The following is a 16,589-nucleotide window of genomic DNA, read 5'->3' as shown; positions in this document are numbered from 1 at the left end:
AAGTGGGGAGGTTGTGGATGGTTAATTTGTGGTTTATGTATGATATATCATTTATGAAATAGATGTTTTGGTTTTTCAAAAAAGTTAAAACTATCACAGGAAATTAGAAATCTTAGAGTTGCCTATTTTTGACTTACTATTTTTCTTTTTTAATACTTTTTACATTAAATTAAAAACTATTATGCTTGGATTTTGTTTTTCAATTTTTGGAGGTACCTAGTAGCTGTATATATTTATAGGGTACATGAAAATATACAATTAAATTATTGATTATAGTCACCCTGTTGTGCTATCAAACGCTAGGTCTTATTCATTCTTTCTATTTTTTTTGTACCCATTAGCCATCCCCACCTTCCCTCCAGCCTGCCACTACCCTTCCCAGCCTCTGGTAACCAAAATATTTTTTTGTTTGGGAATTTTTTTTGTGGTTATATTTGTCAACCAGTGGGAAAATGTCATCATCATCATCTAACCATTTTTTTTTTTTAATGTTGTATCCCAGAGAAAAAACTTTGAGGTGATAGTGGTGTTTGTCAGGTGATAAGTCATCACACAAATAAATTGGTGCAAAATGACTTTGCAGTTGGTAAGTCTTTTCTCTCATAGGAAAAATGCATGGTTCTGATTTCATGGTCGTTTTTAATTCTTATCAGTCATAGTGGTACTCTTGTAGCCTACAGTGGTAGAAGTTGGATAGTTTGTATACAAGTACTGTGTATATAATATCACTTACATAATTATTTTTGAAAAAATTTGTATGTTTTTAAAGAATGTCTTTTTTTTTTTCTTAATCTATTTATATAGGCTTGAAGAAAATTTGTCTATACGTTGTGGGTTTTGCCATATACCATATGATGAACTGAATATGCCATTTCCAGCTCATCTCACATATTGCTATAACTGCAGGAAACAAAAAGTTCCTGATGTTCTGTTTACAACTATAGACCTCCCAACAGATGCAACAGTTATTGGAAAAGGTTGTCTTATTCAAGCAAGGTATGTTTGTGAAAACATCATTTGGTGTCCCTGAAAAAGTATGATATATGGAGCCATAAACCTATTTTCAAGTGTCAGCTCTACTGTTTCCAACCTGTTTGATCCTGCACAAACTGGGCAATTCTATTGGAACTTTGTATTTTATTGCATGTAAAAAAAAAAAAAAAAAAAAAAAAAAAAAAAAAAAAACCAAAATCCTCTGTGTAAAACTCAAATAAGTTTTTATACAAAAGCAGTTTTTAACTTTTAAATTCTATGCAAATATTTATCATTCTGGGAATTATTAACCTGCCAAAGGCTAGGGATGTGACTAAGTATAGACTGCTTCAATGACGTTCAATGTGTAACACATTTTAGAAATTGACTCTCTTTTTTTCTTTTAAAGAATAGTGCCATGAAGTGTTTCTTTTACTGCTTTAATTAGCTGGTAAGAGTTCCTTTTAAAATGCACTGGAGTAGAAAATCCTAATTGGGACACTCATGACAACAGCTGCCAGGTTACCAAATTCATCAGGTACTTCTGTCCTCATCTTAGTTCTGACATCTCAGCAATAGTGACACCATTATTTTCGCCTTGAAATTCCTTTGATTTCATGATGCCACACCTTCTATGTTTTCCTACCTTTATGTGTAATCTTCAGCCTCCTTGTTGACTTCTCATTTCTTGATCTTTGAGAGCCATGGGTTTGGACCTTTTGCTCAAACTTTTTCCCTAGTTGAACTCATCAACTTATATAGATCTATATGCTATCTATGTATCTGTGACCGCCAAATTTATAACTCTAGTCCAGAACTTTCTTTTGAGCTTTAGACTTTTATACCTGTCTACTTCTATCCCATTTTGATAAGCCATAGGCATCTCATACTTGTTCCACGTTGAACTGCTGATTTTCTCCACTTTTCTTATTAGCCTTTTTTGTTTTAATAAATGGTACCTTTATCCAGTTCTTCATGCCAAATTTGGTATTCTTTGACACTATCCTCTTTTTCAACCTCCCCACATCAAATTTATTACAAAGCCCATTGATATTTCTTCTAAAATGTATTTCTAATCCGTTTATTTTTTTCCATCTTGCATCTTAGACCTTCCATTTGGGATTGTTTTCCTTTTGCCTTAAGTGTACACTTTAGTATTTCTTTTGATGGATCTGCTGGTAGTGAACTATTTTTTTTTGGTCTGTCTGAAAAATGTGATTATTTTACTTTTATCTTTAAAAAATATTTTGGGCTGGCAGTTGTTTCTTTACAGCACATTGAAGATACTCTTTCACCACTGTCTTCTGGCTTTCATTGCTACTGTTGAGAAATGATCTATTAGTCTAATTACTGTCCCTTTGAATGTAGCCTATGTGGTACAAAGTAGATGCTCAAGTGACTGTTGTATTTTTTTAATGAGTAACATTTTCTTCTGCTTTCCATTTATATTGAACACATGCAGTTATAAAACCTAAGATTTTAAATGATATTCTCTACTGATTTTGGTCATTATTTCATTTTTAGAGATTTTGAGATTTTTTTATTTTTGTTTACTGAAATGTGGTTCTTTAAAATATTTAATTTTTATGGGTAAACAGGTGTATGTATTTATGGGATACATGAGATACTTTGATACAGGCATGCAATGCATAATAATCGCATTGTGTAAAATGGGGTATCCATCCCCTCAAGCATTTATCCTTTGTCTTAGAAACAATCCTGTTATACTCTTAGTTATTTTAACTTGTACAATTAAATTATTATTGACTGTAGACACCCTGTTGTGCTATCAAATACTAGGTCTTATTCATTCTTTCTATTTTTTTGTACCCGTTATGAAATAGGATTTTTAGTGCAAATTTATACAATGACAAAAAAAGAAAAGTTTATTGATATAACTCAGTAAGTCCATTAAAAACAAGTAAATGTTTTATTCAGCACACTTTTAGAAAGTTTTAAAAATTGACATATTTAAAGATGGTACCAAGAATACTGTTCACTGACTTATTTTCATTTACAGGTTATGTCGCTTAAAAAAGAAAGCACAGGCAGAAGCAAATGCTACAGCTATCAGTAATCTGTTGCCATTTATGGAATATGAAGTGCATACTCAGCTAATGAATAAACTAAAACTCAAAGGAATGAATGCTTTGTTTGGACTAAGAATTCAGATCACAGTGGGTGAAAATATGTTGATGGGCTTAGCGGTAAGTTTAGATGTTTTTGGTTTTGTTTTATGATTTTCTTAATTATAGTAGATTCTATTTTATGTGATTCAAAGAGTCTTTTCAAAGACTTATCTAAAGACTTTGACATTAAGACCTTTATGGGATGAGGACATTTTAAGAAGTGAAAAATCTGGTGATAGGTTTTCACATATTTTAAAGGGACTGTGATCATAACTTTAACAATTCTATTTCTAAAAGTTAATGTTTGTCACTTGCTTAATAAGTTGTCCACAGTTTTTCTGGACTTTATTATTGTTTACATATTGCTAAAACAGGGTTCCCCCATCTCGGTACCAGGGCAGGATACCTCTTTGTTGCCGGGAACTGAGTTGTGCTTTGTAGGATGCTTAGCAGCATCCATGGCAACTCCCCACTATAAGATAGTAGCATCTCCCTAGTTGTGACAATCAAGAATGTCTTCAGAAATTGCCAAATGTCCCTTGGTGGGCAGAGCAAAATTACCCCAGGATGTGAATTAATCTTTAGTTTTGATGGAGAAGATAAAGCAAAACATGTGAGACACTATTAGACAGACAATTAAGCTTTATCATAAATGTGCACCTGTGGCCAGTGGTAGACTGTGTAATAAAATACAGGTGTTTCTGGCCAGGTGTGTTGGCTCACACCCATAATTCCAACACTTTGGGCGGCTGTGGTGGGAGGATCACTTGAGCCCAGAAGTTAGACCAGCCTGGGTGAGACTACTCTCTCTATAAAAAATACTAAAAATTAACCACGTGTGCTGGCAGGAAGCTCAGGTGGGAGGATCACTTGAGTCCTGGGAGGTTGAGGCTGTAGTGAGCCCTGATCATTTCACTGCGCTCCAACCGAGGCGACAGAGTGAGACTCTGTCTAAAACAAAACAAAACAAAAAAAAAGGTGTGTTTCTTAAGTGCTGATGAAATACAAGAGAAGAAAAGCTGTGTCTTAGCTTAAGGTTCATTTTGGCTTGTTAGCAAATAAATTCAGACTGGAAAGATGATAATGAGGAAAGCCAGTGCTGCTTCTATAAGTAGTGTAGGACTCAGAGAACCAGGTACCTGCAAAATGTGTATTGATCATATGGAATCTGATGAACCACGTTTATGGAAATTCTCTCATTTTCTAGGTACTTTGCTAACCAGTATTTTGTCTGTGTTACTGGCAGTTTTCAAATTTAAATTCTCTTGCCATCTTTTTGAGAATACATAGACATTTAATTTTAAGAAATTTATGGAATCTGACTTTTTTGTCTCTATACATTTGCAGGTCGAATGCACATTTGTTCCGTGTTTCATCTTTCTCTAAGAGCAAATATGTAAATTTTTGTATGTAGAGGATAATTGTATGATGATGATAAACTAATTAGGTATTAACAGTTTTCTAACAACAGAAATTTGTAATAAGTAACTTGGTTCATATTAAAATATTTGATATTTAGGCTGGGTATGGTGACTCATGTCTGTAATCCCAGCACTTTGAGAGGCTGAGGTGAGTAGATCGCTCAAGCCCAGGAGTCTGAGACCAGCCTGGGTAACATGGCGAAACCCCATCTCTACTAAAAATACAAAAATTACCCAGGCATGGCAGCTTGTGCCTATAGTTCCAGCGACTTGGGAGGCTGAGGTGGGAGAATCAGCTGAGCCTGGGAGCTTGAGGCTCAGTGAGCCGTGATTGTGCCACTGCCCTCCAGTCTGGGGACAGAGCGAGACCCTGTCTAAAAAAAAATTTCTCTTTTATACTTAGAGTAACTTGGGGAAAAGTGGTTATTTTAATTCAGTGGTCTAAAAATTTGTATGCTTAGTGAGGACATTACATAAATATATAATTTGTGCTTGATGCAAGACTGTAATGATTGATGGGTGCCTATGCATGTCAGTTAAGAGCTGGATTCAAATTGAGGAGTTTAAAAAACATTTTGCTAGCTATAGCAAACATTTTTGATGATTGAGCCCCAGGAAACTAGTTTATGACACTGATGTAATTCAAGACTTGCCTCCAGTATTGCTTTTCTGATTCATACTAATCTTTTCCTTCTTGATCACTAGTGCTATTGACTACCGCGGTTTGACATTTCATCTTTGTGCTTTGTTATATTTTGTGCACTTAAATCGTAAGGTCTCAAGAGTAGCTTCTTTATTGGGTGATCTCTGATGAGTGCCGACTAGATGTTTGGCACTGTGCTATTCCAGAAGGAATGTGATATTATCTTCACTTTACAGGAGGAGAAAATGTGTGCTGTAATAGGTTGAGACTATAAAGTGATGTGGTTACATGTGTTAGAACTGGATTTCAAATCCAGGCCTATCTGATGCCAGAGTCTGTGTTCTCAGCCGTTCAGGGCTGTTGCTTCATTAATGAGGAGCTAAAATGCATTAGAAGTGGTGGACTAAGGCTTCATATGGCATGGTGAAGGGGCGTTCCCTGGTTGAGTATTAGAGACTTGGTCATGTATACAGTGATGGACACTAATGAACAAACCAGGAGTAAGCACTCTTGAGGAACAATTTCATTTACTATGCAGACTTCTTCATCAATCCCTTTTTAGAATTGGTGTTGAGTTAGAAGAGTTGTCTTTTCTCTTTACCATTCCACCCCGTTGACGTTAACAATTTGATGTTTATACTTCTATTTTTTTGCTTTGCTTGTATTAGCATATTTACACATAAGTGCACATAAGGATATATATAAATGTTACCTTGTTTTGTATTTCTCATAATAGTTTTCCAGTACTAATGATACGTAGTACTGTTTCAGAGTCAGATATTAAATAGTAATTTAATTAGATGATATTTAAAATAAATCTGTATCAAGTAAAAAATTTTCTCTGCTAATTAGGAAGATAGGGCAATATAGTGAAATAAGTTTGGGTTTTGAAGTGAGAAACACTCAATTTAAATCGTTTGTCCACATTTACTGACTTGGCTTGACTAAGTTCCCTGTCCTTTCTGAATTTCAGTCTCTTGCCTTGCAAAAGTTTCCTCTTTACTTTTGCCACCTTTAAAGATACAGCATCTGCTCATTCATGAAAAATTTGTTTTTTAGCAACCTTTAATATTTTTTTGCTATTTTTAATTCTAATTGTATTTTTAAAAATGATGAGGTAGGTCAGGGCCCAGTGGCTCACACCTGTAATCCCAGCACTTTAGGAGGCTGAGGCAGGTGGATCAGTTGAGGTCAGGAGTTGGAGACCAGCCTGGCCAACATGGTGAAAACCCATCTCTACTAAAAATACAAAAATTAGCTGAGTGTGATGGTGGGCGCCTGTAATCCTAGCTACTCAGGAGTCTGAGGCAGAAGAATCACTTGAACCTGGGAGGTGGAGGTTGCAGTGAGCCAGGATCATGCCACTACACTCCAACCTGGGCATAAGAGTGGGACTTGGTCTCAAAAAAAAAAAAAGATTGTGAGGTAGAAACATAAAAAATACAATTGGGTATGTAGTGAAAAGTAAATCCCCATTTCATAACTGTCTCCCACCTACCCAGGGGCCTCCCCAAAAGAAACCAACCTTGTTACCAATTGTTTTTGTGTGCCTTTCCAGAGATGTCCTATATATACCCTGATGCTGATTATATTCTTCCTTATACCACATTCTTGGTTTTTGTTTGTTTGTTTTTTCTTGTTTTGAGACAGTCTTGCTCTGTTGCCCAGGCTGGAGTGCAGAGGCATGATCTTGATTCACTGCAACCTCTGCCTCCTGGGTTCAAGTGATTCTCCTGCCTCAGCCTCCTGAGTAGCAGGGATTATGGGTGCACACCACTACACCCAGCTAATTTTTGTATTTTCAGTAGAGACGGAGTTTCACCATGTTGGCCAGGCTGGTCTCGAACTCCTGACCTCAAGTGATCTGCCCGCCTCGGCCTCCCAAAGTACTGGGATTACAGGTGTGAGCCACTGCACCCAGCTGTTGACCACATTCTTAAATATGAAAACTTAAGGACTGTTATTCTGTAGATATTTTTTCTGATTATTTCCCCATTATTTTTTACAAGTCTGCCACAGGTGTATATTTAGCAGCTTTACCAACTCCTGGTGGTATTCAGATTGCTGGGAAGACTCCTAATGATGGCTCATATGAACAACACATCTCTCATATGCAGAAGAAGATAAATGACACAATTGCTAAAAACAAAGAGTTATATGAAATCAATCCTCCAGTAAGTAAAACAAACCTACATTGTGAATATATCAGTTATTATTTATTAGTATATTTTTAGGCTATCTTATTGAGGACATAAGATTTTTTTTTCACTGTTTAGATTAGCTCTCCTTATTACTCATTCCTTCACCTCCCTTTATGTCTTTGCTCAACTATCTCCTTTTTGGGTAAGCCTACTCTAACCGTTCTGTTTCAAAATTATGACTTCATTTTTGGCACTTCCTATCACCTTTCCCTCTTTTATTGTTTTCTGTAGCTCTTATCTTTGTGAGTGTGTTTGTGTTTGTGTGTGTGTTTATGTTTTGTTGGTCTATTACCTGTTAGTACCAGTAGAATGAAGCTCCATGAGGGCTTTATTTCTATTGCCTAGAAAGTTTCTCTTGGTGTTAGTCTCTTAGTATTTGTTTAGTGATGAAATAAATGGTTTAAAATGTTCTTTGTTAGTAAAAAGAGATTCTTATCAGTGGTAAAAATGTGAAAGAATACAGTTTTTCAGTTACAGTTTCTTTTTTTACAATTTTGCTCCCAGTCATTTCCTTTAATCAGTCTTTTTACCAACTTTGCAATAAATACCACAATGCTTACTCCTCTGTGGATGCCTAATGGCAGTAGTCTGAATTGAAAGAAAAATGTGTTGGAGTTAGAATGAAATTTTTTGTTTTTATGAGTCTCTGATAATGAAATACTTTCACAAGAGGAAAGTATAACAACATTGTTGTTTTTATTATTTTAAATGTCTTACCTAACTGGCTTATCTTCTGGAACAGTGTGTCTGGATTGTTGTGTCACAAGTATAGCTTTCATCATATTATTCTAGTATAGTTGTTAATTTGGGAGGAATTTTAAGGATATGACCTAGAGCTGCACTGTTCATTATTCACTGTGGGAGCCACTGGCCACATATGACTTTTGAGCGCTTGTGACTAGTCTGAATTGAAATGTGTAGTAAGTATAAAATATACACTGGATTTTAAAGATTTAGTGTGAAAAAACAGTGTAAAATATGAATATTTTTGTATTGATTATATGTCAAAAATTTAATATTTTAGATATACTGAATGAAATAAAATGTTTTATTAAAATCGATTTTACCTATTTCTTTTTACTTTTTTATGTATGTGGCTTGCTTTATATTTGTATTGAACAGTACTGACTTAGGGCTTCTTTAAAATGAATACAAATGTTGATGTGTTAACATTTATATTTGAAAAATAGACTGTAAAAGTTCTTTGTGCACTACTTTACTGACTGCTTACTTTTATAGTACATTATTTTTATTTGGTAGTTATATTTTGATATTTGAACATCTGTTTATAGTCTGCCACTTGGGAAAAATGATTTGTAAAACTTTGTGTTAGGGTTTTATATATTCTTCATTTATTATTTCTAATGATATGAGCTGAACTCTTTTACTTAATAGTGTTTCTCACCTCTGTAAATCCATCCTGACCTCCCACAGGAAGAGTGGACTCTTCCTCCGTTGTGTAGTTGTTGTACCTGTATGTACCTGTATAGAAACTGTTACATATTATTATACTTAGTTTTTATATATCTGTCTTCCTTTACTATAATGTAAGGTCTTTGGAGACAGGGATGTATTTAAATAAGAATATGAATTAAGTTACTTCATCCATTCAGTACTTATTGAGCTGCTACTGTGTGTCACACAGTTTACATTTGGAAGGAGGGAGTAAATCTATTATGATTTAAAAAATTTTAGTATATATGAATTTCATGTGTTGAGGATGACTGTATTTTCACAACAGTACTCATCAGTTTATGAATCTTCTAATATGTCTTTCCTTATTGTAGATACTGACTACATTATAGTCTTTTAGCATAATCTCTCAGCATTTGTTTGACAGAGTCAGTATACAGGGTTGATTACCAGGCCACTATATACATTACAGTGTTGTGTTATGTCCACCCTGAATATGTGGATCATTCCTTCTCTTGGGATGATAGCCCTCAATGAAATAAATGCTGCTGTTTGAATTTTTTCTCAATACATTAAAAAATGTTTCTAATACAGAGGTGTAGTACCACTTAAGCTTTCTGTAGATAATCAAAGGTGTCAAAATAAGATGCATATCTCTTGGAATAACAGTACTAGTGATGAAATTTCAGTATGAGTGTAGAACGTATTAAATACCAGACAGTTATATTTATTAAGTCTGTGGCATTGTGAACAAAGGCAAAGCAGAATTTAAAACTACTGTAAAATTATAAAAAGTTGTGTGGTATCTAATGGGAATAACGTTGCACTGTGTATCAAAAGACTGACCTAGACTGGCTCTACACTTTCTAGTTTTCAAATCTAGGCAGACTACTAATTTACTTCTGAATTACAGCTCTTTTCCATTGTGTAGTCGTTATAATGTTAACTTTATAGAGAGCAGATTAATTTGGAGTACAAATAAGATAAATGGATGTGAAAGTGCTCCATAGATCATTACATTGTGAAATTGTGCAGTGGTAGCCTTTTATCTAAGGTATGTACTAGCAATGAACATTTAAAACTATGTATTTTTGAAGAACTTTATGTACAATTTCCTTGTTTATTAAAAAGACAACTCTGTTGCATCAGCAGTAGGCTATGCCTTTTGCTTTTGTCTTCACATATTCACATTCTTCTAGCATTCCTTGTGGCCAGCAGATGCTTAGAACCTCTAGCGATCTTTGGCTGTGTAACAGCAAAAAGCTCACTAAGCCATACAGTATTGCACCATACATTGACCTTAAAAAGGTCATTATTGTAACTACCAAAGTTTATTTAGCTTAATAAATTAAATAGCAAATACGTGCATAGTATATGTATATATATATTCATACTCATACATTGATCATATTCCACGTTTTGCTATGTGGAGCTTTGAAAAATTACCAGTGGATAAGAAAAGATATAAAAGATTAGAAATCTTTCTAGGAACATAAGTCTTTAAATTTTTATGGCCTATTAGGACTTTCATAATGCTGAATAGAAAATATGCACACCCAGGAGTACTGGATTTCTGAGCTGTAAGGACTGCTAGTTCCATACACATTGTAGTGTCCTGTGTGCACACTGGATGTCAGTTTTGTCTTGTTATGTCTGTGACAGTTATATATGTTTTTCTGATTCATGTATCATTAAGGCTGCCATATCCTCATATCATTAAGGCTGCCATATCCTCTATAAAAGTTTAGTTATAAAGGTTATACTTAAGTACAGACTTCACTGAGTATATTTTACAGGCTTTTTCTCCACAGCTAGGTGTCTACTAATACAAAGATATAAAATTTAAACTGGAAAAGACAATCTCATTTAATATGAAACAATTATATTTCTTTTAGGAGATATCTGAAGAGATTATAGGATCACCTATCCCAGAACCTAGGCAACGCTCAAGACTTCTAAGATCTCAATCAGAAAGCTCGGATGAAGTTACAGAATTAGACCTTTCACATGGGAAAAAAGATGCTTTTGTTTTGGAGGTAATGTCACATTGGACTAATTTCTTAAAGGTTTTGGAAGCTAAGATACACATTTTTTCAGATGCTAAATTAATATACTTTTATATCATTGCAACTGTTATAAATATTTAAAAAATTAGTATATAAATTACAACAAACTTGAAAATAACAGAACTTGGTAACATATGTTTGTTCAATACCAGGTGACTGATATAATAATGAAGATGGTTCTGAAAAAGTTAATGTATGGGTTGAAATAATGATACAATAGTATTAAACCTTTGAAGTTATTTTCATAAACTTGAATGAATTTAAATAAGAAATTAAAGTGTCATTCTTTAACTTACTATAATTATTGCTTTTTTTATGTTACTGTAATTATAACATTTTTTAATATAAACACTGTGAATTCTGAGTGTAGTATTTTCTTACCGAATTCAAAAGGTATAATTGATCCATCTTTATGAAAAGATACTCAGGACACTTTAGGAACTTTCCCAGAGAGTAAATATCACATGAAAAGTTGATGGAGACTCCTTCCTCCCAGATCTGCTTCCTCTGCACTCCCTTGTAGAATGGTTGGCTCCCAAAGAGAGAGATTTTTCTTTTTCATATCAAAGGACAGGAAAAATAAATGAGTAAGATGTAAGTTGAGAGAGAAAAAAATCAGATACTTTGATCTCGGTGTAGCAGGAAGCTGGTGGTAGAATAGTGTTGGGATGGGATTGGAGGTTTAAAGAGTCAGGAACAGTGCCAGTGGCTGTAACGAGGATCTATGAGAGACGCACAGGCCTAACCAAGGTGAGAGTGTCAATTTGTAGAAAACCCAACATATATGGTTATTTGCCCCCACTTTTTCCCCACATTTCTCTACAGTCTGAGAATGGAAAATATGTCAGGTCAAGGAGGCTAAAAGTTTCAGGGTACTATTTAGAACAATGCTGCTCAAAGTGTGATGTAACTACTTGTGGCGTCAGCTCTACCTGGGAGCTTGTAAGAAATGCAAATTCTTGGGCCCCTACCTCAGACCTAGTAGATGAGAATTTAAACCTGGAGCCCAGGAATCTGTTTAACAAACTTTCTAGGTGATGTCAAAAATTACCTGAAGTTTGATCTAGGGCATTATTGATATGTCTGATCTTGGGATCCTGGCTAAGTAGAGAGCACATGAGAACAAAGTGCTTCAAACATGGGCAGAGAACAGAGGGCAAGTAGAAGATCCAGTAAGAGGACGAAGAGACTGGACTGTAGTTGGAGAATGCTCGAGATCCTGGGTGTGGAGCATTTTGGGGAATAGTGGGTTGAGGTATGACTGTGACTGTGGGTAGCCACGTGAAGTGGAAGTGAAAGTGGTTCTTGAAGTCTTGAGGGTGATGTGGGAAGAAGAAGCTTAGCAAGTCTGCAGATTAGGACTTAGAAACTGAGATGCAGATGAATGTCAGCACCTGTCCAGCTGGGTAGTTTCCCTGTTTATTATTCACAGTGGAATATGGTGATATAAGAAAAATAGAATTTAGACCTATTTATTTTATTAGAAAAATAGAATTTAGACCTATTATTAAATGTCTTTAAATTTATCTCTGCCTAATTCCATTGTAAAGCAGTTCTGCATTTAGTCAAAGGATTTGATTACACTTTATTAATTTAAACAAATTGGAATAATTATTGCTTATGACATCTTTGTAAGTCTTTAGAAACATATTCTCATAAAGGTTTGAGAAAGAGCTAGTTTTCTTTTTTAACTTAGTGTACTTTGTATGTAAAATATTTCACTTAGAAGTATTTGTGGTTATTACTGTGGAGGAATTTACTGATATTAGAATTTTCTTGTTACATATTTTTCCTCAGGGAAAAATGACTCTGCTTTTTCTTGACTCTATTAATAAAGTTTTTTTTAATGTGAAATAATTGTGCATTTACTACATATATAATAGTTTTATTCTCTATTTTAAGATTGATGACACAGATGCCATGGAAGATGTCCATTCTCTACTTACTGATGTTCCTCCTCCTTCAGGTGAACAAAAAAATTACCTTTGAGATGAAACTAGTTTTATATATAAATGTTTTAGCTCATAATTGTTACAGTACTAATTTTACTTTAAAGGAAGGAATTACCACAGTGTCACAGCTTGTCATGTACTTTGCTACTCCAAGGTAGAGAACATAACTTAGGTGGAAGTGATTTTTAGTCCTTTTATATTTATACATGGAGAAAAAAACCTATGATAATTTATTAGGATGGTTTAAAGTCTCCTGCAGGTATAATTTTAGAAGAAAAAAAATGAAGGGTTTTATAGTTAGAACTTCATGTAATAATGGAAAAATGTCATTTAACACAAAAATCAATGAAATATTATCATATATTTTTATTATAATTTATTTTGACAGGCTTTTATAGTTGTAATACAGAAATTATGCCCGGTATAAATAATTGGACATCTGAAATACAGGTAAACCTTTTTTTCTTAATTTTAAGGAAATAACACATAAGTTATCTTAGTAAGTTCCATCTAAATATTTGTTTTGTTTTTTTTTTAACCTCCTTGTTGCAATTAAAATACTATCCTTATTCTACGTTAGTTAATATTCTTCATTATTTGGCAATTTATCAACTGTTAAAATATTTAGTTAAAAATAATAAAATGACATGTTCTGTCACCCCACATTTAGATGTTCACTTCAGTAAGAGTAATCAGATTAAGCAGCCTCAACCTGACTAATCAAGCTCTCAATAAGAACTTTAATGATCTCTGTGAAAATTTGCTCAAGGTAGGAACCTTCTGACTAAATTTTATTTCATGCGTCTAAGATAATGAAACTTTAAAAGTGTCTATGTTGCTGTATTATCTGTAATACTTTACACAGTTGTGGGCTGAATCACTCCTACCTACTTATCTTACCTCTGTCAGCAGGTGAGATACTAAAGTTGTCCTCTCCCCCTTACTATATCATACTATAAAAGAAATAGTTTGTTAGTTAATAGCTTTAACTTCCATAAAAATCTAGTGTATATGTGTACATTAAAAAAAACTTACTATATTGCTTTTTGTGACTTACAAATGATTAAATCTTATTGTCTACTTAAATGTTAAAAAGTATATCCTTAGTGTAAAAATACACAAAACAAAAGTGGACTGGTTTTGTTTTAATTTTTTTTAACTCTCCATTTACTATAATATAATGTACATTAAGAAAATCAGCTTTTATAAATTTTTAAATAAAAAAGGTGACATTACTAATATTTTCTATTGTGTAGAGCCTGTACTTTAAACTACGATCTATGATCCCCTGCTGCCTTTGCCATGTAAATTTTACAGTATCTCTGCCTGAAGATGAATTAATTCAGGTAATTAAGATTTAGTCCATTATTAAAGAATAATTTTTATCTGATCTATTATTTTTATTATCTATTTCATTATCATAATTTTGCCATAATTAAATAACTTATACTAGTTTACCTCACAGTATTATAAAATATATGTTAGTATGCATTAGGCCATGTGTGTTTCTTTTTCTGAACTTTAGTTATCTGAGGGAGTAAGCACACGTATGCTCCAGCATGTGTACAGTAGGATCTGTACCCATCATGTGGGATTTTACCAGTTCCCATTTTTTAGAGAAGGTTCTTGAGCTCTTTCTGGAATATCGAGATTTAGGTATAACTGTTTGGCATAGTTGTAGTTTGTGTATCTGAATTTATATATAATTCTGGTTGAGGATTTTAACCAGGAAAGGTATTTGGTATAGGTTGTACCATGGTACTGAAAAAAATATGTAAGAAACTTAGTTTTGGCAGTGATGATTTTACTAACCATATTGTTTCTATAATTCTAGGTTACAGTCACGGCAGTTGCAATAACTTTTGACAAAAATCAGGCTTTACAAACCACAAAAACCCCTGTTGAAAAGTCGTTGCAAAGAGGTAAATCATTACTGGATAGGAAGTTCAGTTTGTGTTTGTCTGTGTTATGGTTCAGTGATAAAATATACAGGACAGGTGGATTCAGTAAATTACTTGTTTCTTGAAGAATATTTGCTTTTTCTGTTCATCTTTGTGAAGATAACTGTGTGGATAAGCATATGACTGACTTGATATTTTTCATACATGACTAGGTGGTATTTGACTGGTATTTACATAGGGAATGCTGCTAGGTTTTTTAGACTTAAATTATAGCATATTAATTCTGCAGTAATATAAGGGTTTCTGTACTAAGATCTCTGGCAAGGTGTTCAAAGCATCTGAGGACCTACTGATGTAGTAAGCACAATTGTGTGCCTGTGTATTATTTTCAGGACAAGTTCCATAGTGTTCAACAGATTCACAAAGGTGGCCTTAATCCAGTAAAATTTATAAAGTAGTATTCGTAATATATTCTGAAGAAATCCAAATTACTGGAAACTATGTGTTCTGAAAAACACATAATGAGGGATACTATACTTTCTTGTATAGTTCGAATGACTTACTGGCTAAATGAAATATTCATGATTAGTCCTAAACTTTTAAAAGTTGATTACATTCTACATGTATAGCATTGATAAGATTTGAGCAGTGAGTTAATGTCAGGTAGATGTATTAAATGATTATGTGTTCTGATATTTGTCAAAGAAGACATGTAACCGGTTTAAGTGGCATAAAAACTAGTAATGGACAAAGTGTAGGATATTAATTATTATTATTTAGCATTTATTATTTGCAAAGCACTGTGCTAAATTACTTACAGATATTAATCTCTTAAAGCCTCACAACAGTCATACCAGGGAAGATAGCACCAGTCTCAGCATCATGCAGATGAAGGGTTTCCATGGGAGAAATCAGGGAGAAAATGACCGGAATAAATTGGGGCAGGAAGGTGGAGCTGAGAATATGTATATATATATGTTGTCACAGATTCTTAATTTTAAAAAATTAATAATAGATCATTACTAAATAACTGGTATTTTTCTTGCCTTTCTAGCCTCTACAGATAATGAAGAACTTTTACAGTTTCCACTGGAACTGTGTTCAGATTCACTTCCTTCTCATCCTTTTCCACCAGTTAAAGGTTGGTTAAGTAAGGGAAAAAGCAAACACAAATCCTAGTTTCTAGTTCCTTTCACTGCTTCTTCATTATAGGCAATCTTACTAACCTTGAGGTGAAAATGTATCCTTCATTCCCTCATTATGTGTTTCTTCATATTCATAAAGGGGATAAATGTTCCTCTTATTTTAATTTCTCAAGTAATTTCATTATAAGGTATTAAGGTAATTTTTCCTGTGATATTCCATTCTCATACTTTAATGTGTTAAAGCTTTATTTTCAAAGGTTTGGATTTTCCACTGTAACTATTCACACATAGAATACTTGATATTTATATTATATTTGGTAAGTTTTTTTCAGCAACAATTAAACCTTCACAAAAAGTTTTGGATTTTCCTGGACAACAGAATGCTTTCTTTTTTCAGAGGATATATGAAGAGGTTTTGAGTGGGAGTAGTACAAGTGAGAAAGGGATGAGCTTCTGGTCTTTGCTGTGGCGATAAGTGAAGAACATTGTTATGTACTTATATAAGACACTGCAATTTTTTTTTCCGGTGCAAATTGATAGCTCCTTACTTTAATAGCAATAAATCTATTTTGATCTGCATAATCTTTGGAGAAAAGTGGGAGATATTGTTTTCCTTTCTCATCTGATTTTAGTATAATTTTTATTACAAAAAAATTAAAATTACTATACCTTATTTTGTAACATTATGTATTAGATAAATGTAGTATGTGTTTTTCACTAAGTTTGTTTTGAGAAATGATACAGTT

At 33.6% G+C, this 16,589-nt stretch overlaps 1 protein-coding gene across 5 annotated transcripts in view; it reads left to right on the top strand.

The window, feature by feature from the left end:
* The window catches only part of C2CD5 (C2 calcium dependent domain containing 5), a 95,582-nt gene that overhangs the window by 58,801 nt on the left and 20,192 nt on the right, over positions 1-16,589 (top strand). For all 5 annotated transcript variants that reach the window (XM_030938319.1, XM_030938316.1, XM_010376254.2 and 2 more), the window contains 10 exons: positions 805-996; positions 2,993-3,179; positions 7,175-7,339; positions 10,675-10,815; positions 12,748-12,811; positions 13,186-13,247; positions 13,468-13,566; positions 14,054-14,143; positions 14,632-14,719; positions 15,753-15,839. In XM_030938319.1, coding sequence (XP_030794179.1) covers positions 805-996; positions 2,993-3,179; positions 7,175-7,339; positions 10,675-10,815; positions 12,748-12,811; positions 13,186-13,247; positions 13,468-13,566; positions 14,054-14,143; positions 14,632-14,719; positions 15,753-15,839 — 1,175 coding nt within the window. The remainder of the gene's footprint in view (positions 1-804; positions 997-2,992; positions 3,180-7,174; positions 7,340-10,674; positions 10,816-12,747; positions 12,812-13,185; positions 13,248-13,467; positions 13,567-14,053; positions 14,144-14,631; positions 14,720-15,752; positions 15,840-16,589) is intronic.

Source organism: Rhinopithecus roxellana, chromosome 10 (assembly GCF_007565055.1).
Source record: "Rhinopithecus roxellana isolate Shanxi Qingling chromosome 10, ASM756505v1, whole genome shotgun sequence".
Classification (NCBI taxonomy): domain Eukaryota; kingdom Metazoa; phylum Chordata; class Mammalia; order Primates; family Cercopithecidae; genus Rhinopithecus; species Rhinopithecus roxellana.
Note: the sequence above shows the minus strand (reverse complement) of the source record. Positions and strands in the feature narration are given on the sequence as shown.